Below are 19180 nucleotides of genomic sequence, written 5' to 3'. Positions count from 1 at the left end.
AAATGTTGTTGTTGTGACGCTTCCGTTCCGGTTCGTTGACAGAGCTGGAGGCGGGGCAAGAATATTGCGTATAGGGCATACACAGTGTTCAGTCGCAATGTGATCGAAGCACTTATTTTGGTAGCTATAGTCGACCACCCAAGTCTGCAAATTTGTAGTGCTAGGCGGAGCGATGCTTACAGTATTCTTACAGTTCGTCTTGTAAGGGTATCCCCATAATGGTCCCCATTTCGTGAATTCACTAGTTAGGGAGCGCTTTGGACATCTCCGTTCCCCACGGGAAGTCTCCAAGAGAAGGAAACCGTCAAAGTCAGCGAGCCGCTGCTTATTATTAACCTTGGGAGACACTCACTTACATTTAGGCTTGTAAACAGCCGCGGAAGTGACGTCGATGCGATCCTTCAATCGCCTCTAAAGATAAAAGGCCCTCGGCATCTCACTTGGGAGGGTAACGGTACCTACTAGGTACACCAGGTTTAGATCCCACGATTTCGAGGCAACCAATAATCAGATTGGAAACACAACCCCACATCCGAAAACAATGCCCGAACCAAGTCAAGATACCCCCTTCCACGTCCTCGTCTTCAGCAAAACCACGGGCTACCGCCACACCTCCATCCCCGCGGCCCTAACCGCACTCCAAGCCCTCGCATCCCGCACCGGAAAATTCACCATCGAGGCCAGCGAAGACGCAAACGCGACAATCACTGCCCCCTCACTCAACCGCTTCGCAGTCGTCATCCTACTGCAGAACACTGGTGACTTCCTCGACGAAACCCAACTCGATGCCCTGAGGCAATTCCTCCGAGCCGGCGGCGGCGTCGTGGCGATCCACGGCGCCGCAGCCGGCTTGCTCGATTGCGACTGGTATGGCGAGCTCATCGGCGCGCATTTTGCGAATCACCCCGATCCGGAAAGGGGAGATGTTTTGGTCGAGGCGCCCGAGCATTGGATTTTGAGGGGTTGTTGTGAGGGTGAGGCTGGGCGGAGAAGGGAGGGATGGATGGATGAGTGGTATAATTTTACGACGCATCCGCGGTCGAATCCGAGGTTGAAGGTGTTGCTGAGGGGGGATCCGAAGTCTTTTAGTGGTGGGCAGATGGGGGATGATCATCCGCTGTCGTGGTGTCAGGAGTTTGAGGGTGGGAGGGTGTATTTCACGGCGCTGGGGCATTTTGACGAAGCGTACAGCAATGGGTGGTTCATGGATCAGATTTATCGGGGGATTCTATGGGCTGCGGGGCGGGGCGAGGTGGAAGGGTGAAAGGTTTAATGGTAGTTATGCACCGTGACCCATTTCTAGTGACTTTGTAGAGGGATGGTAGTAGCTGGAGGATGGGATGCCCAATACCAGCAACACCCTCATCTGCACGGTAGGAGTACAGCATTCGGGAAATGAACTAGCTTGGCCCTACCAGAGCTTACTTTATAGACCATTGCTGTAATACTGTGGAATCTGACGAGTCGGAGCAAGCTCAGGGTCCCACTTAGACATGATAGGACATCACTGCTACTAAACTCTGAGGGCCAATGTAACGAGGGCTACTATACCACAAACGCTCTGAATTGTAGAACCTCCGAGCAACCAGCCGGACGTACACGGAACGACCGTGAAGCGCTTGCAAGTCGTTTGATTTTTCGTAGATTTAGGACTTGTTGAAAGCCAGCCCAAATGTAAGACGGGGGCGTTGAAGCCTATAAAACCAGAAAAGGGATGAACGGAAAAGAAGAAATCAACCTCTCTGCATCATCTGTCTGAAACGTCTCTCTCAGTAGTCGTCGCCTCGAGAGATGACTTCTTTGCAGGTCGGGCGGAGTAGGACCGTCTTTCGGCTGGTGTCAGCAGCTACCCAAATTGTATGCGCGTGTTATACTCACATGCTCGAATTGCGCAACGTACGACCCCGGGACGTCCACCAGAGGCGCATACGACTGAACAATGCCACGGGCGACGAGCGTCCTCATGCCCAGGTGGTAATTCTTCGCCCCAACGCGCTCAAGGTAGCTCCGAGAGAAAGGTATTGTGCCGAAATTGGCATCAATCATCTTCAACAGCGACTTCGCAGAGGCGTGATGGAGTCCGGCGATGCTAGCGTGCTCGTTGCGTGAATAGCCATAGACTCCGACGTCGTCGTCCAGGTACCCCTTACCGGTCGTGCCAAACGTTTCGATTGCAAACACTTCGCCCTCCTCCATGCGCTGTGTGCTTGTGGTCTTGACGAATGGCACCTGCTTCTCGCCATGGATGCGGTAGCGCAGGATGTTGTGGCCGGTGATGTTCCGAACGGCCTTGACAGGAATCGTCTTCCCCTGGAGCTCGACCTCGTAGCTTTCCATGACTTCCTGGATCGCCGCGCTCACTTGGGAAATCCTGGCATCGATTCCAGCTTCCTGCACATCCAGTTAGTGCAAGGAGTTACCGTACAACCCATTCCACGAACCTTGAGCCCGGTATTGGTCGCTGCCTTGACGGCAGCGAGGAGGTTATCGTAGACGGGGTTGAAAGCGACGGTAAAAGCACTGTCGACGATCCGGCCGCTGACATGGACTCCGAAATCCACGGACAAGACATCGTCATACTGAAGAATGACCTCCTTCGCTCCCGGGTTGGGCGTCCAATGAGCGGCTACGTTGTTGATACAGAGACCCGTTGGAAATCCCATTCCGGCTTTAAGTGCATCGCCCGTCTCAATGCCTTGATGGCCAGTCAGTGCCCGTACGCCATCTTCAATCTCCTGAGCAAGCCTGCTCATGGAAATCCCGGGCTTGATCAGCGTCTGGGCGTACTGGCGGACTTGACGATGCACCTCGGCCGCCTGCCGATAATCACTTAGGAATTCGTCGTCCACGTCGTTGACGAGAGCCACGTGACGAAGTTCCTCGCCCGTCGTACGCTGCAGATTCTCATCGCGTCCAGCATAGGCTTTGATTTCGCCTTGGGGATACTCTTTACCCTGGAAAATGCGGGAAAGCTCAACCCTTGGAGGAGTGGTCTGCGCTGTGAATGCTGTCTTTTTGCTCTTCTTTCTTCTGTTATTTCTACGTCTCTTCTTCTTGGCTGCTGGGTGTGAGCTCTGATTCCAAGAGAGGGAGATGGGTCTTCTTACTATTGCTTAGGTCGGACCTGGGGTTGCCGCCGTCATCGTCGTCGTCGTCATCGCCATCTTCATCCTGCCCTTCGAGAGCGCCTGGGATAAGGCCCATCGCAGCGGCCTGTTTGGGAGGATTGACGGCATCAATGGTCGCGTGTGCGGGCGACTCTGTCCAAGGTTGTGAGTACTATAACTTCCATCAAGGCTGGTCATGACTCCTCCATACCATTGGGGCCGTGCCGACGACCGTCTGGCGTTTTGGAACCCATTTCATCTGCAACGTTGGTGGGGAGTTTTACAAGCTGGCTCTATGAAAAAGCGGGGTCTTCACTCAAGTCTTACCGTGGTTATTAATAATCATCAGGTGCACGGTCTTATCTGATGATGCATGCTATACCACCTCCTCTGTTGTCCGACTGAACAAATGCCTGTACCTCTACCTCTGCTCCAAGTTAGATTACTTATTTCAAACAATTTCAGTTGGTCACATCCTAATTACGCTGCTGAGACACGGCGTTTTAGAGCTGATGTACCTAGACGGAGGCGCTGTTAAGAAGGAAAAAAAGCTAATCAGAAGGTTAATAACCCCGAATTAAGCTATATTTTAAACTACAATAGGATTGCATCCCTATTAGGAGGTAAACGAGTTGTTTCCTATAATACTCATCCATAAAGAATAGCCATGGCGGCGGATTGGGAGATGGGTGACACTACCAATTCTCCGCTCTTTCACTGCTTCGCATTCTCTGAATAGATGAAGTTCGCACCTGGCCAGGGTTATCAGACGACTTGGTGCATGCGTGGCTTTCGAATGGGATACCCACCCACTGGGATCAAGCCATTCTCCTCGGCCCACTCCCGGACGCCGCCTCCTTTCTTCCCAGTTCCCCAATGCTTGCGCTCGCTTGGCTTGCTCAGGTTGAGGGGCGACGTCGTCCCATTCCGAGGAGCGAACGCTAGGAAAACATAACGATGCTTTCCCGTCTTGGGCGGAGGGCCTGGCGGCTTCCATTCCACTACTTCATCATCGAGAGTGCCCTTTGCTTCACGCCCCAGCATGCCCCCAGCATCCACAATCGAAGGCAGAACAGAGTGAGTCTTCCGAGAGAGAGACACATTAGCAACAATCCAGTGGCACATTTCTGCCCATTTTGGATCCTCCCGAGAGGGGGCGTCTGGGTCAGTAAGTGTCAGTACGTAGGTCATGTTGCTGGTTGACCAGCCGCCTGAACTTGTGTCGTCGTGGAGACGAACGGTAGGCCGATCTTGCACATGCTTAGGTTTGATTGTGTTTCCCAGATTGGCCGTTTTCTTGGCCCAAGCTACGGAGAGAGCCAGACTGGGGAGGAAGTCATCGATGACTACGGTATGCTCTTTAGTCTGGAGAAGACCCTTGGGCGGAATGGGGGCAGTGGCCTGTACCTGTTGGGATGATCTCTGCCTTGAGAAGCCTGGCCACTGCTTAGTCGAGCCGTTTGTGTTGACCTCCATTACCCTGGAAACCTACTCGCGTCGCACCTGATGAGGGTTCGCTGGTAGAAGATGCTGCAGAGGTGTTTGATCGGCCGGGCGAGCTATTGAGGGCCCAAGGAAGCTCAGATGGAGTGCACTAATGAAAAACGTATGAGTGAAGAGCATCATTGGATGATCAGACTAGTTGTGGATTTGGTTATTAGCCAGCACTCTGTGTACAGGCACACTACGGTGTACTGTGTACATAGTAGGAACGTGAGGTCAGTAGATGGATATTGCATATCATAATGAGCTCGCCCAGCACGATGCACATGTCGTCATCGCCTCTCCCTTCTCTTGCTGTTCACGAATCTGGGTGAACCTCGGGAAGAAGCGCTCACGTGACCGGAAGCACTAGCCACAACTTGCAGTGCCACCAATGCAACCTTTCGGCCATGACGGCGATCCCTCGAACGGTGAACTGCCCTCTGCCTTTTGCGTCTTTCCTTTCCCCCCCACGGTATACCACAGTTCTGTTCAAATCTCCCATCCGTGCAGGGCCACGCATTGCCTCTACGCACCCGGTCGACTGATCGCGGCCTTCCCTGTTTACTCCCGAGTCAACTTTGCTCGTGTTGCGATCCTCGACCTTGTTTACCGGCCACGAGAGCCCAGTCCATCAGCAGAAACCGTCTCGCGCGCATCGCCTTGCGCTCCTCGCCGCAGAAATGGCCTCCCTCGGAGAGGAGCTCCTCAGCATCGTAAATAGGCTGCAGGATTTGGTCTTCAACACCATCGGAAACGATTCCCTGGATCTGCCGCAGATTGTGCGTTAGCCCTGCGAAAAGCCTTGGAAGGACGGGTGGATGCTCACATGTCTAGGTTGTGGTCGGCTCCCAATCCTCTGGAAAGTCGTCGGTACTCGAAAACATCGTTGGCCGGGATTTCCTTCCTCGAGGGAGCGGCATCGTTACCCGCCGCCCTTTGATCCTCCAGCTCATCAACATCCCCAGCGACCGCGACGACCAGCCCGACGACCACGAAGTACACATCCCGCATACTCCGGCAAGTGTAGCCGGCCAGCAAGAATGGGCCGAATTCCACCACATCCCAGGGCGTCGATTTTATGACTTTTCCGAGGTCAAGCGCGAGATCGAAGCAGAGACTGCGAGGATAGCAGGGAACAACAAAGGTATCAACAGGCAGCCCATCAACCTGAAAATCTACTCCCCCCATGTTCTCAGCTTGACGCTGGTGGATCTGCCTGGTTTGACCAAGGTTTGTGGCGAATCTCTCTTTCGCTCTTCTCATTCTAAAACGCCCAGGTTCCTATCGGCGACCAACCCACCGATATCGAAAAGCAGACGCGGAACCTCATATCCGAGTATATTGCCAAACCAAACAGTATCATCCTGGCTGTTTCGCCCGCAAATGTCGACCTTGTCAACTCGGAAGCACTCAAACTGGCGAGACAAGTGGATCCCATGGGCAAAAGAACCATAGGAGTTCTCACAAAGCTGGACCTCATGGACCACGGCACGAACGCTCTTGATATTCTTTCCGGTCGCGTGTATCCGCTAAAATTGGGATTCATTGGCATTGTCAATCGATCGCAACAGGATATCCAAGGTAACAAGTCGCTGGCGGAGGCATTAGCTGCCGAACGGGACTTCTTCCGGCATCACCCAGCCTACAGGAATATGGCGAACCGATGCGGAACCCAGTTTTTGGCGAAAAGCTTGAATCAAACGTTAATGGCTCACATCCGGGACCGCTTGCCAGACATCAAGGCCCGATTGAACACGCTCATGGGTCAAACCCAGCAAGAGTTGGCAAGCTACGGCGACGTTGCGTTCACCGGAAAAGAACACAGGGGCTCGCTCATCCTACAGTTGATGACGCGCTTCGCCTCATCCTTCATATCTTCGATTGATGGTACCTCGGCTGAGATCTCCACCAAGGAGTTGTGCGGTGGTGCCAGGATCTACTACATATTCAACTCAGTGTTCGGAAACTCCTTGGAGCAGGTCGACCCCACTTCGAATCTCTCCGTGCTTGACATCAGAACTGCCATCCGGAACTCTACAGGTCCGCGTCCCAGCCTTTTCGTCCCCGAACTTGCCTTCGATCTCCTTGTAAAGCCTCAGATCAAGTTGCTTGAGATTCCGAGCCAGCGTTGCGTGGAATTGGTGTACGAGGAGCTCATCAAGATATGCCACACTTGCGGTTCGACTGAGCTGAGCAGGTACCCCCGTCTCCAGGCGAAGCTTATCGAGGTTGTTTCCGACCTTTTGCGCGAGCAACTCGGCCCGTGCTCTCACTACGTAGCCTCCTTGATCGATATCCAGCGGGCTTACATCAACACTAACCACCCAAATTTCTTGGGTGCTGCGGCCGCCATGTCTTCAGTGATTAATGACAAACAGGAACGAGAAAAGAAGCTAGCTCAGGAGGCCGAACGTAAAAAACGCGAGAGGCGCAGATTGAAGGAGCTCAACGGCGTCAACGGCACCCAGACTCCTGAAGGTGATGAGGAGGCTGAAGTGCCTGCCGAAAAGCCACTACCAGTGCGTAAGCATCAGAGCCAGGCTAGCCGCAGTATGTCACCAGCAGTGGGACGTCTCATGAACGGCTCTCACAATCTCTCAGGGGCTTTTAGCACCAGCCGGGCTCGTTCCCCGCCACCTCTTGGAGGAAACGGCTCGGCACGTGACAGCTTCCTCAACTACTTTTTCGGCAAAGATGGGAGCACACAGATGAGCGCGGCCCCGACCGCATCGGCTCTGGATAACAGGCCAGGCAGCCGGCATGTCAGCCAGAACATTGAGCCTAGTTTCGCCCAGAGCATCAGAAGGGGGGACACGAGGCAGCCTGCGCATGTTCTGGAAATGGTACCGGACGATTATGAACCTGTTAGCCCGGCTAAAGAATACGAAGGAGGCTTTGTAAGTCTGGATAAGACCGTGCAACTGGCTACTGTCGCTAACGCACTTCAGCCCTCTGATGCAGAGTCAGCGCCTGCGCTCACCGAACGCGAGGCCCTCGAGACGGAGCTCATCCGTCGCCTCATCTCGTCCTATTTCAACATTGTGCGCGAAACCATTGCCGACCAGGTGCCGAAGGCAGTCATGCACCTACTCGTTAATCACTCGAAGGACGTTGTCCAGAACCGGCTGGTGAGCGAGCTGTACAAGGAAGACTTGTTTGAGGAGTTGTTGTATGAAGATGATACGATCAAGGCCGAACGGGAGAAGTGCGAGAAGTTGCTCAAGACGTACAAAGAGGCGGCTAAGATTGTGGGCGAAGTGCTCTAGGCGTTCCTTCACATACCCCTGTAAGGCATTTTCCATTCTCCCAATGTAGGTTCTAACTGTATTGCTATCGAAATGGTGAAGGCTTGGAGGCAATGGGGAGAGTTCTCGAGCCACTGCGGTATCCTTGACGGCTATGGTGTGTCCCGCTCACGGCGTTGCGGGGGTTTGGCGGCTCGTTACGGCCGGATGCATACTAGGTGTGTATCCTTTCCTTCAAGTGGGAAGGGTGCTTTTCCAAGGTGGTTTAGAGCATGTTGTCTGTTGGTTTGGCAACGCGGATTGCGTAGAGGGAGCTATCTCAGCTTTGTATAGTGATCATGTATGTATTCGAACGTAACCCATCAAGCAGAAATCTATATTGTACAATACGTACACACAATACAAGAGTATTAGATGTCCCGTGACGCGGCGGATTGGACGGCGCTCCTTCGTGGCTCACGCATGCGGCCCATTTCCGTTCCCTCCACGACTATGCTTGGCAGTGATTTATCACAGAAGCCATGCCTCCATCGCCTACTCTGCCCTCGCGACTACCCATGCGTTTATTTTTCATCCGTGATACCGAGGAGGGCGTTCAAATCGGCATTGGGGTCTTTGGGGTCAGCCTTCGCTCCTATCGCATCCGAAGTCAGTCAAGTTTCTTTGCAATATCCCTCGAGACATAGCGATGAGAGAAAATGCCCAATCTCATAGAAACTGTGCAGAACAGACAAAAAGGATACCAGACGTACCGGGCGATGATTTCGGTGTCTCGGAGGGGTGCTGCTTCGCCCACTCGGCCTTGGCCTGTGAGATCAGCGACTCCTTATGTGCCCATTCGGCCGCCGCCTGAGCCTGCTGGTGTTGGGATTTTATCGCGCTCTGGTGGAAGAAGCCGTAGAAGATGCCGGCGCCGAGTGCGGACCAGCGGAGGACCTGGGAAGAGGAGATATTTGGTTAATTTGCTCTGTTCTGTCTGTATTGCGTCTGGGGGCAATTGGAGAGGGAGGTGCTGGAAATTAATATGGAGGCGGGCGGCGCAAAGGTGCGATCATTGGGAGATAGGACATGGGAGACGCACATTTACTCCGGTTGACGCCATTGCTTGATAGCGAGTGGTGATGGGAGGGAGATGAGGAGACGGCGAGACGGGGTGGGACTGCAGCAACGGAACCGGGTGTCTCTTATCGCGGAGGATGTTGTGGCGGGAGGAGGGCGATGAGGTATTGCGGCCGTGGGCGCGGTGGGGGGTGACGAGAGCCGTTTGCTTTGCTTAGCTACGAAAGTCGCAAAAGCAGACAGACTCCCAAGTTGAAGTTCTGACGGCTGGAGCCGAAATCTCGCGCCTTTGCCGAAGATGAACCGAATCGTCGCGCTAAGTGGTTCCTGGCTTGGCGCGATTTTGGGGAGAGCCCTGGGGATGGAATAAACTACTCGACATGCAATCCGTACACTTCAGCATAGAGCATGCCATGACACTCTACCTGACGCGCCGCTGCAGCCGCTTGTCGATAGTCTGAGCCCAGATCTGAGCTACGCGATCGAGAAATCCCCCGGAAACACAGGAAGACAAGGGAACTCGCATGCACTGGTCCCGTACAGCGACCCTTGTGCCCTCCGCATCCCCAACTCCGCCATGGACGCCGCAATGGAGAGGCGCCGAGAGGAGATTGTGGCCAAAAAGGCGAAGCTGGCGGAGCTGAAGCGCCAGCGCGAGCTCCGCAAGGAAGCAGCGTCCAACCGCACCTCTTTGACCGCAAGTCCCGACCCCGTACGTTTCTGCCTCTCTGCTCCCGTATGCGCGCCCGCACTTATTGGTCGCATAGATACACCAGCCGTCGCCTCGGAAGCCCAACGCCGAAGATATAGATCTCATCCTCAAGAAGATCAATGAGGAACGTCCCAGGTCCACCGGGCCAGGCTCGCCGGCCCAGCGAGCGGCTCGCCCTATTTCCGTCATCAGCAGCGACAATGAGGGATCCACTTCGTACAAGACTACCACGACCATGGTCGATCGAGAAAGCCAGACCATGTCCATGGCGCCATTGACGACAGTCTTTGAGTTTGAAGCAGAGACAAAGAAGGATACCGAGGTCATCATGTACAGCAAAGCCGTGCAGACCAGCGACGACTGGTCCCCTCCAAAGTCTCGGGGCGTAGGGCAGAGCGATTCGGAACCTGAGGGAAGCCCCACCAGAACACCTAGGGCTAGCAAAAGATTGAGCCGACGGCAGAAGGAGAGGGACGAGGAGATTCGAGCGATGCTGAGGAGGGAGATTGAAGAAGAGCTCAAGGCGGCCCAACAAACCAATCCGGACGCAGACCCTACTCGAACATCCGGCAAGGAGAACTTCCCGTTCAAGACGCTGACGGACGAGGAGTTGGCTGCAGTGGAAAGGTCGGATGATTTCATCGGCTTCGTCGAAAGGAGCACAAAGGTGTTAGAGAGGGCTCTGGATCAGCAATTGGAGTACGACATTCTAGCCGACTATGCCCAAGGAAGGTTGAATCTAGATGACGAGGATGAGGGGCAAGGATCTCTTGCTGCCAAAAAGGGGAGGAGGGTGAAGGAAATTGCCCAGTTTTGGGACGACCGCTGGAGCAAAAAGAGGATGATCTCAGATCTGGGCTTCTCTGCTAAGGCATGTCCGGTCTCGTAATGTGTGCCAAACTTCTACTGACAATCTCCAGTTTCCCGAACTCGTATTAGCCTCATACACGAAGAATCCGTCGGCTCCTCACGACCCAGACGGACTGATTCAAGTTTGGAATCTGCATATGCACGACCGCCCCGAATACATATTCCACGCCCAATCAGACATACTGACAGCGAAATTCTCCCCATTCCATCCTAATCTCATCATCGGCGGCGCCTACTCGGGCCAGGTACTCCTGTGGGACACTCGAGCAAAGTCAGCGCCGGTACAAAGGACGCCGCTTACTGGCTCTGGCCACACACATCCCATCTATTCCCTTGATATCGTTGGTACGCAGAACGCGAACAACATCATCTCTTGCTCCACGGACGGTGTCGTCTGCGGTTGGACAGTAGACATGCTCTCTCAGCCACAGGAGTTCCTCGAACTGACCTCGCCTCCCCCGTCAAAGACAGACGATATGGCGCCGACCTGCATCGCCTTTCCACAATCCGACCCGACATATTTCCTCGCCGGTACGGAAGAAGGATCTATCTACCCCTGCCATCGGTATGACAGAGCCGGCGCGAAGGCAGGGGTTGACAGTCGGGTGAAGTATTCGGGCCACGCCGCCCCGGTCATGTCGTTAGACTTCCATCCCGCCAAAGGGCAGATTGACCTCGGGGACCTGGTGCTCTCTTCAAGTGTAGACTGGAGTGTGAAGCTTTGGAAAGTCCGGCCCCCCGCTGCGACGGGAACATCCAACGCCTTGACATCGGGTAACCCCCAACTCGTCACACCCATCCTGGACATTGCCCGGGAGGATCTAGTCTACGATGCTCGCTGGTCTCCGGTAAAGCCGTCGGTCTTTGCGCTGGTCGATGGGGCGGGCAGCCTCGAAGTCTGGGATATCAACGTCGATGTCGAGGTGCCGGTGCAGAAGGTGACTCCCAGCGATAACAAACGAGGTGCGTTCGCTAGCATGCCGAGTGGGCTCGGCTATATGAATAGAAGTTTGAATAAGCTGGCTTGGGAACGCAACGAAGGGCGCCGTGTCGCTGTCGGGGGTATGGACGGTGTCGTCACCGTGTTCGAGGTAGGTCACGACTTGGGAGGCCTGGAGACGCGAAGTGAGGAGTGGAGCGGGGTCAAGCGCCTCGTCTCAAGGTTGGAAGCCGTCGGTGAAGCCGGTGGGAAATAGTAGTCGGTTCACTAATACCAAGGACGGCGATGTGTCGAATACCCAGGAAGAAGATGTTTGGTGCTCGATTTGTTACCCCTTATTGGAAGGGCTTTGGAGTTTTGGAAACATACCCAACACTGCTTATATATGTCCCTTTTGCCCCCGCGAAGTGGATTTTCTCTATGTATCATGCTCCCGTTAGAGATCGTTGAAAGATGCAGTGTGGAGTCGAGTGAGTGGTTCGGAGGGCGGATACTTACGTCAAATACTCCAGTAGACCTCGCACAGCAGCACCTCCATCTATGAGGCAAGGGAAGAACCATAATTTCCATTGAGATTTGAAGCGCTATACTCTCTTACAGGACGCCTGTATTTCCTCCTACAAGGTCGTTCGCAAAAAGATTCCAGTCTTTACCACAAAGCCAATCTCCCAACTCCAAGACGCCACGCATTCTAGTACGGACGCTGAAAAGTTCTACGTGATCGCCAACGATATGTCTAATATACACAAACGCAAACACCACTATTCCTTCCCATCCTCCTCCTGCTCCTCATCCTCATCCTCGTCCTCGTCCATGCCCTCGGCGGCCTGCACCTCAAACGTCGGCGCCTGATCGATCCCCAGATAACTATCGCTCACCAAGAAGAGCGTCAACTCGTGCTTGCCCGGTTCGGGCACCGTAAACTCCAACTTGGTATTCAACTGTCGACCAACCGTGACCTTCTTGATAGCCAACAGCATTCTCGCATTCTGGTCGCCAACCACAAGCCAGAAGTTTTCCGTCTTACTCGCTGGATAGAAGGGTGCATGGACCTCTGTCTTGGGCTCGTCATCTTCGTCCAGCTCTCGCGTCACCGTGACGGACAGGTAAGACGGCGAGTTTGCCATGACCTCGTCGGGCTCCAGGACCTCGAAGTTGACCTCGACATTGGGGTAATACTCGTTGGTGAAGGTCGCGGCGTCGCTCAGCTGCTTATTGTCTAGGTTGAGTGCTTCAATCAGCTTCTTGTAGTCCTTGTTCTCCTCTGGGTCCATGGCGTCCATGAACTCGAAAATATCCGTAATCCCAAACCTCTTGGCTGCCTTTACCGTGTCGTCGTCAAAGTGCGGGATCTGCTTCAGCGGCGAATCCTTCTGCCACATCGCCTGCACGACCATTTGAGAGATTTCCATGGCATTCATTGCGTTCAGGTGACCTTCAGAGGAGAGAACGTCCACGCTAGCGCTGAGGATATTGAGCACTCGCTGAAGGACGAACTCCTGGTCTTTGGCAAGATCGACCGGTAGCTGCATGCGTGAGAAATGGGCTTGGAGAAGCACAAAGGCCTTGAAATGCGGCGTCTCAAAGTTGGGCTCTTGCATCTTGTACGGGATCCGTTCGTAGATCCTGCTCAAGATATGATCCTCATGGCGACGGATTTGTATGTCTTCAAACTCGGTTGCAGCAGTCACAATCTCCAGCATCCCCTTGATACCCGTCTTCTCATTCAACGACATCATGAGCGTTTGCATCGTTATAAAGGAGATGTTGTAATATGCCGCAATCATGCATGGGTTGAGCGGCGTTATCGTGTCCTCCTCTTCATCATGCTCGATGAGATTGGCGTCGGTAAGATCCTTCAACGTGTGCTCAACCAATTCGGACAGATGAGCGCTGAGGCCCTCGTGGGAGGGGTCGTGAAGGTTGTAGTAGCTGGGATTTGCAAGGAGACGGCGATAGAAGTAAGTGTAGGTCGACCAATCTACCGCCTCCTGCGTGGTTTCGATCGTCTTCGCGCTGATTTCGGCCACGAAGGCATCATGTAAGAAGTCATGAAGATAGCTCTCGATTGGTAGAGCTTCGTTCAAGAATTTCTTATAGTAGTCTCGCTTCACGGCAGGGACCATGAGAACACCCCTGGAAACTTTGTCCTCTCTGACCCGGCCAGCTTTACCGAACATTTGGAGTACTTCGCTAATGGGATAATCGACATAGCGGTGTTCGCGGCCTTCGTAGAACTGTGTCCCCATCACTACGACGAGATGAGCGCTATTGTCGACTTCCCAACATGAGTCTCGTGAGACGATCATCACCTGGATGGCGCCACGTCTAAAGAGCTCTTGGACTATCCGCTTATCGAAAGGACTCAGGGCTTCATGAAAATAGCCGATGCCATGCGACAATGACTCTGCGAGCGCAGATTCGTTAACCCGACTCAATATGGGTTCCAGCTCTTCCAACGTCGCATGAAGAAATCTCTGCTCATCGTCGTCCGCAACAGCAGCGGCAAACAAATCCACCGCTGATGTCCGCGCCTGCTTTCGGCTGGGCACGAAGACCATGGCTGGTTTATCTGGAGAAAGCTGTGTGATGGCTTTGTACGTTGGTTTTGCCATCGCGAGCATCAACGACGGGAAATGGGGAATGGTGAATGATTGAATCTTCAACTCGAGAGGAACCGCACGGATGCCAGGGCTGAAGTTGAATATGGTGTGCTTGCTCGCACCGATCCATTCGCCAACATCTCGGGCGTTTGCAAGAGGTACACTCAGACCGACCAGGCGGAGAGATGATTCGATCTGAGCTGCCATGGCATGCATCCGGGACACCACGACTTCATAAATATGCCCGCCAGAGCCACCCAACATGTGGAGGTCATCGGCGATCAGCAGTGCGACGGTCTGCACGTTCTTTCGCCGCTGCCACTGCCTGGATAGGACGTCCCACTGTGTCGGCGTCGCGAGTATCAGATCCCCCCTTTCGAGCAAGCGCAGGTCTGCTGTCGTTTCTCCGGTAAGTTTAACTACATCCTTACCGCCACCAAGTTTGGATAAGCGAGCGGTCCAGTTCTTGTACTGGTTATCCACAAGCTCTTGGAACGGAGCGAGGTATACAATTCGCCCCTCCTTGTTGGAAGCCCAGTGTCGCAAAATGGCGAATTCGGCGCAGTAGGTCTTTCCCACGCCGGCGGATGCACCAATGAAGACGTTGTCGTCGGTGGTGTATAGGGAATTGAAAACCTGCGTCTGAACCTTGTTGAATCGACCTACGTCTGCATACAATTCCTGGTACTCGCGTCTCTTAAGCGCTGAAATAGGCAGAGGCTGTAGATCCAAGACGGGGGTATGCGGAGGAAACTTAGCCGGAAGAATGAGCTTCTGGAAGGAAAGGGCCAGCTTTGTCTCGGAACCCATCCACCGGTCGGAAAGGGCCGTGACGAAATAGTTAGGAGGCATGGGGTCATCGATAGGTACGGTGACCTCGAGGAGATGCTCATTCATTTCCCCAGTTGCATAATCACGACGGAGCACGAACTGATCGTGGAACAGAACCTGCTCGCCATCACAATCCTCGACCAGGATCCAGAAAGCTTCGGAGGCACCATGAAGCTGATCATCCCACTCAAAGTTGGGTCTGATAGTCAGCTCAATCCGCAACATGGACCGGGTAACAGGTCGAGGGGTCGCTTCGAGTTCCAACCGGGGAAATTTGTTGACGAGCTGGCAGACGACCTTGCCGGCTTTCGGTATACCAAGCAGCTCGCCCATCTGAGGCGGATCCAGACCGAAATAGTCGCTCCAAGGCACGTCGATGCGCTCAGCCTTCTGAACGATATCTCGTGGGCACGTTGGGAACTGCCTCAGAGGTGACATGGTTGGCCACATCCTCTTCTCGGCCATTTTGCATAGATCCAAAGCAAGTTTGGCTACTTGCGCCCATCCCTTCTTCAGACAAATCTCGAAAATAGCCCTCAGGATCCGCCCTGCCGATTGAGTGACATATACCAGATCCGCCATGAGAGCGAGACCTTCCAGTTTGAGCCGGGATATATACGCTTGAAGCAGAACATTGATCTTTGCTTGGGGCTCGTCCACCGTTTCCTTAACAGGAATTGGAACCTTCTGGAGGAGCTTAGCCAGCTCAAGCTTCTCGTCCTGTCTTACGGGAATGTACTTGAACTCTTCACTCAGGGCAAATATTCGGAAGAGCTCGATGGCACTGATACCAGGTTGGATATGCTGGTTGTAAGTGGACATTGAGTTGTGCGTGATGTAGTAGTGTGAAGCGATACGTCCCAGTTCAGTCGGCTGCATTTGCCCACTCTTCCTGTCGTACTTGATGAGATTGCATCGCTCAAGCACATGCGCGGCTGCATGGATGAGGTCGACTCGCTTCTGCTCCAGAGCTTCGTCATCCTCATAGTCCGCGCCAACACTGTATAGACCGGGAGAGCGAAGCATCCGAACGAACAGATAGGTATAGCCAAGCCAGTCAACGCCCTCGTCGCGCGTTCGTACATTGCCTAGTACAACCTCTGCATTGAGATTGTCCGCGAGGCGGCTCATGAATTGAGACTCGATAGGCAGCTGCTGGTTGAGCAACGACAGATAGTATTGCATCTCGGTTTGAGTGGTGATGATAATACCCTCACCATAAGTATCGTATTGAGGTCTGCCAGCACGACCCAGCATTTGCAGAACGTCCTGTGGACTCAACTCGACCCAGCTACCCTTCTCAGGTGAGTATACCTGGGTACCTTTGATGATGACAGTGTGCGCCGGAAGGTTGACACCCCAAGCAAGCGTAGCTGTGCAGACAAGAACTTGGATTGCGCCGTCAGCGAACAAATCCTCAACGGAGGTACGATCGGCCCGGGACATTCCTGCATGGTGTATGCCGAAACCGTAGGGCATGAGATCTTTCAGATCTGCGTTTTGGACGTTTTCGGATTCTTCTCTTAGGATCTCTCTGCTTGCTGCATCTGAACGGAGGAGCTGGCCGATTGTCTCCATTTCCATGGCCTTGTCGCGTATGTATTTTGCAGTCTTCGCAGTCTCTTTCCTCGAGTGGACGAAGATCAGCATCTGGTTGCGGTTCTGGCCTACCTGCTCTAGCACCTTGGTGTAGCATACGTCGTTCATGGTTTTAAGTTGCTTGATGGCCTTCTTATCCGTGACACCGATGAACTCTTGCTTCAACGGGCACGGCCTATAGGTAGCATCGAAGTGAAACAGGCCTTTCTCGGTGTCGACACGAAGGAAACTGGCGACATCGCGATAGTTGGGCAGTGTAGCGCTGAGGCCTACCAAACGAACGTGGTCACCGGTTTGCTCGCTTCGCCGAATTGTGCGACTGACAATGCTCTCGATGACAGGACCCCGATCATCGTGAAGCAGATGGATCTCGTCGATGCAGATAAGACGCACCAGGTTGATATAGCTTGTGTCGGTTGCTTTGCGAGTAATAACATCGTACTTCTCCGGAGTCGTCACTATAATCTGTGTTTCGGCAATTTGCTGCTTGGTGAGTTGACGATCACCAGTTAGCTCAGCGACTTTGATGCCATATGGTTGCAACCGCTTTCCGAAGTTCCCAACCTGCTCCTGGACCAGGGCTTTGAGCGGCGCAATAAAAATGATCTTGAAATCGTCCAGAGCAATCTCACCGGTCTGTGGATTCCTGTGCTTGCCTATCTCACGCAGCATGGCCAGCATTGCAACGTTGGTTTTCCCTGAACCAGTTGGCGCACAGATCAACATATTGCCGTCATCGTGGAATGCGGTCGGGAAGCATTTGGTCTGAATGCGATTGAGTTCTTTCGACTTGCCAAATCCCTCCCTGGCCCAGTCAGGTAATTCCGTGGTGGGCATGTTAGGAGGTTCGTTGGGGTCGCGTCTGGCTTTCGGTGCGGGTACATGAATCTCTTCATAACCTTTGAACTGGCGTCGAGTCGAGCCCTGAGGCAATTTGACGCTCGGGTTGGTCATCAAATGGTTGCCTTGTTCGAAGACGAGGTTCTCCAAGTTGATGATCCTGCCGGACGGCTGTAAACCTCCGATCAGCCCCTCACGCTTGGTACCCTCCGCCATAGCGATGTCTTTCGGCTCAGAGGGAAGGTCGATATCCATAAGGTCAATCTTCATCTTCCTAGGGCCGGCGGGTTCGGTAGCCTTGATTCCAGTTTCTCGTGCATGAAGCTCCTGCAGAATCTGCTGTTGCCCTGCAGCCTTCATTTCCCTCTCAACGGCTACCCGCTCGTCGTTATCATCTGCAGCGCGTCTCCATCTCGTGACCCAGACGACCCTTTCCCGGTTTAGCACGAGTTTAGCGACGAGTTCATGGTGCTCATAATCAAAGAGCTCCATAAGGTCATTCTCAATGTCGCGTAAGGGTTTCTCTTCACCATCCTCATCAACTCCTGACAGGATATTCAGAGCAGCTTGCGTCTTTTCCTGCTGTGTGTGCGCATCCTCGTATACCTGACCAACCTGCCGCTGTAACCAATAGGCGTCAATCTCGTGTACTGGAACGAGCTGATCGCCGCCTGCCCGCGGACCTCTAGTCACCGCCGAGTCTCCTTGAATGATTATTTCTTCCCCATCGGCGACCACGCCGTCCTCTTCTTTAGGTGCCTTGTCCGCTTCAGCTCCCTCGGCAGTCTCCTCTTCATCCTCCTCTTCATCCGTGGTATCTTCATCCCGCACTTCGAAGGTTTGACCAGCTTCCTCATCCTCGTCCTCATCATCGAAGACGACGGCCACGCCTTGGGTCTCATCAACTGCGGCCTCGGCGCCCTCCGCAGCTTCAGCCATCTCTTCATCCTCATCTTGCGCATCGTAGTCCGTGATTTTCTTTCCCAGGTTCACCAACTCGTTAAACTCTTTGGAGCCCATCGTCGTGCCCAGAATGTCGTCAATCTCCTTCTTCTTGTCCAAGTCCTTTAGCGTATCGTCTTTCAGATACTCAAGCACTGCGTCAGCAGCGCTTCTCGTCACGTGAGTAGGCACATCCCCAAGATGCCGGCCAACGATAGTCTGTATGAGGTCAAACGTGGCCTCTGTCGCTCTGGTCCGCGGCCTGTATCGAAGATCTTCCACGAGCAGATCTTGCTGAGCTATCCTGCTCGCTCCAGCGAGCCCAGCGCCGTCTCCTCGCTTCCTCTTGCGCTGTTCGCGCTCCAGCACCTCGCCACCTTCGTGTATGCTGCCTCGTTCGATGTCGAGAGGGCCCTTGGGCTTCCTCCTTTGTACCGGGGCTGTGTCCCGCGCGGTCCGCGATCCCATGTCTCGTATATTGATACGGCCTGCAAGCGACTCTGGATCACCTGTCTGTTCGTCTCCCCGGCGCGTGACGAAGCGTCTGTCGGCCTGGAGAACCAGGTTCGACATCGCTGCATATTTGAATTGCGCGAGCTTGTTCTCCTTGCCGTCCGCCATGATGAAAGCCGCGCGTAGCTCGTGAGGAAATTAATAAAACAATGGGTACCAGTGCCGAGGAGGGACGGAGGAGTGGTTGGGGCGGGCGTGGAGAAGGACGTTAAAGATGGGCTGCGCGTCGCGATGGCGACTGCTGGGAAAGGTTCAGACCTGATGCCAAAATCCGAAGCTTGGGCCACTTGATTCTTGGCAGGTTTGGAATTCCGTCTACTCAGTAAATGCGAGGAGGCAGGTTGATTGAGATTCTCTTGATTATCAAAGAATATACTGTGTAGACAGTACACAGGTTATGTAGTTTTGCAAAGGCCGAAGTGGCAACATCAATT

At 53.8% G+C, this 19180-nt stretch overlaps 7 protein-coding genes across 7 annotated transcripts; 3 read left to right on the top strand and 4 right to left on the bottom strand.

Moving 5' to 3' along the window:
• The first annotated feature begins 81 nt into the window (after positions 1–81).
• Positions 82–1552, top strand: EI97DRAFT_27443 (glycosyl hydrolase). Its single transcript, XM_033794313.1, has 2 exons — positions 82–309; positions 375–1552. Exon 2 carries the CDS (start codon positions 542–544, stop codon positions 1262–1264), a length of 723 nt encoding a protein of 240 aa, XP_033658898.1. The 5' UTR covers positions 82–309; positions 375–541; the 3' UTR covers positions 1265–1552.
• Positions 1294–3361, bottom strand: EI97DRAFT_410130 (methionine aminopeptidase 2-like protein; the record flags this gene model as incomplete). The annotated part of the gene is made up of 5 exons (XM_033796693.1): positions 1294–1826; positions 1879–2391; positions 2442–3058; positions 3108–3260; positions 3319–3361. The coding sequence occupies 5 exons, from the start codon at positions 3359–3361 to the stop codon at positions 1770–1772; spliced, it is 1383 nt and encodes a 460-aa protein (XP_033658897.1). The 3' UTR covers positions 1294–1769.
• A 316-nt stretch (positions 3362–3677) lies between these two features.
• EI97DRAFT_429408 (PEBP-like protein) lies at positions 3678–4682 on the bottom strand. Its single transcript, XM_033797436.1, has 2 exons — positions 3917–4682; positions 3678–3859 (listed from the first exon to the last, which is right to left on the bottom strand). Exons 1-2 carry the CDS (start codon positions 4581–4583, stop codon positions 3822–3824), a joined length of 705 nt encoding a protein of 234 aa, XP_033658896.1. The 5' UTR covers positions 4584–4682; the 3' UTR covers positions 3678–3821.
• Positions 4683–5002: 320 nt separating this feature from the next.
• EI97DRAFT_429407 (uncharacterized protein) lies at positions 5003–8235 on the top strand. Its single transcript, XM_033797435.1, has 4 exons — positions 5003–5371; positions 5427–5822; positions 5870–7489; positions 7541–8235. Exons 1-4 carry the CDS (start codon positions 5273–5275, stop codon positions 7856–7858), a joined length of 2433 nt encoding a protein of 810 aa, XP_033658895.1. The 5' UTR covers positions 5003–5272; the 3' UTR covers positions 7859–8235.
• A 165-nt stretch (positions 8236–8400) lies between these two features.
• On the bottom strand, positions 8401–8773 carry EI97DRAFT_368631 (uncharacterized protein; the record flags this gene model as incomplete). The annotated part of the gene is made up of 2 exons (XM_033795145.1): positions 8401–8468; positions 8590–8773. Coding segments are annotated over 2 exons (252 nt in total), but the record flags the coding sequence as incomplete, so codon positions are not given.
• Positions 8774–9277: 504 nt separating this feature from the next.
• On the top strand, positions 9278–12035 carry EI97DRAFT_429406 (WD40 repeat-like protein). Its single transcript, XM_033797434.1, has 3 exons — positions 9278–9608; positions 9664–10479; positions 10529–12035. Exons 1-3 carry the CDS (start codon positions 9474–9476, stop codon positions 11672–11674), a joined length of 2097 nt encoding a protein of 698 aa, XP_033658893.1. The 5' UTR covers positions 9278–9473; the 3' UTR covers positions 11675–12035.
• On the bottom strand, positions 11967–19105 carry EI97DRAFT_27270 (Sec63-domain-containing protein). The gene has a single exon (XM_033794299.1). The coding sequence runs from the start codon at positions 18852–18854 to the stop codon at positions 12180–12182; it is 6675 nt and encodes a 2224-aa protein (XP_033658892.1). The 5' UTR covers positions 18855–19105; the 3' UTR covers positions 11967–12179.
• Between the last annotated feature and the right edge of the window lie 75 nt (positions 19106–19180).

This window comes from Westerdykella ornata (genome assembly GCF_010094085.1).
Source record: "Westerdykella ornata strain CBS 379.55 unplaced genomic scaffold EI97scaffold_1, whole genome shotgun sequence".
Classification (NCBI taxonomy): domain Eukaryota; kingdom Fungi; phylum Ascomycota; class Dothideomycetes; order Pleosporales; family Sporormiaceae; genus Westerdykella; species Westerdykella ornata.
The sequence above is the reverse complement of the archived record's forward strand: the minus strand, read 5'-3'. Positions and strand labels throughout refer to the sequence as shown.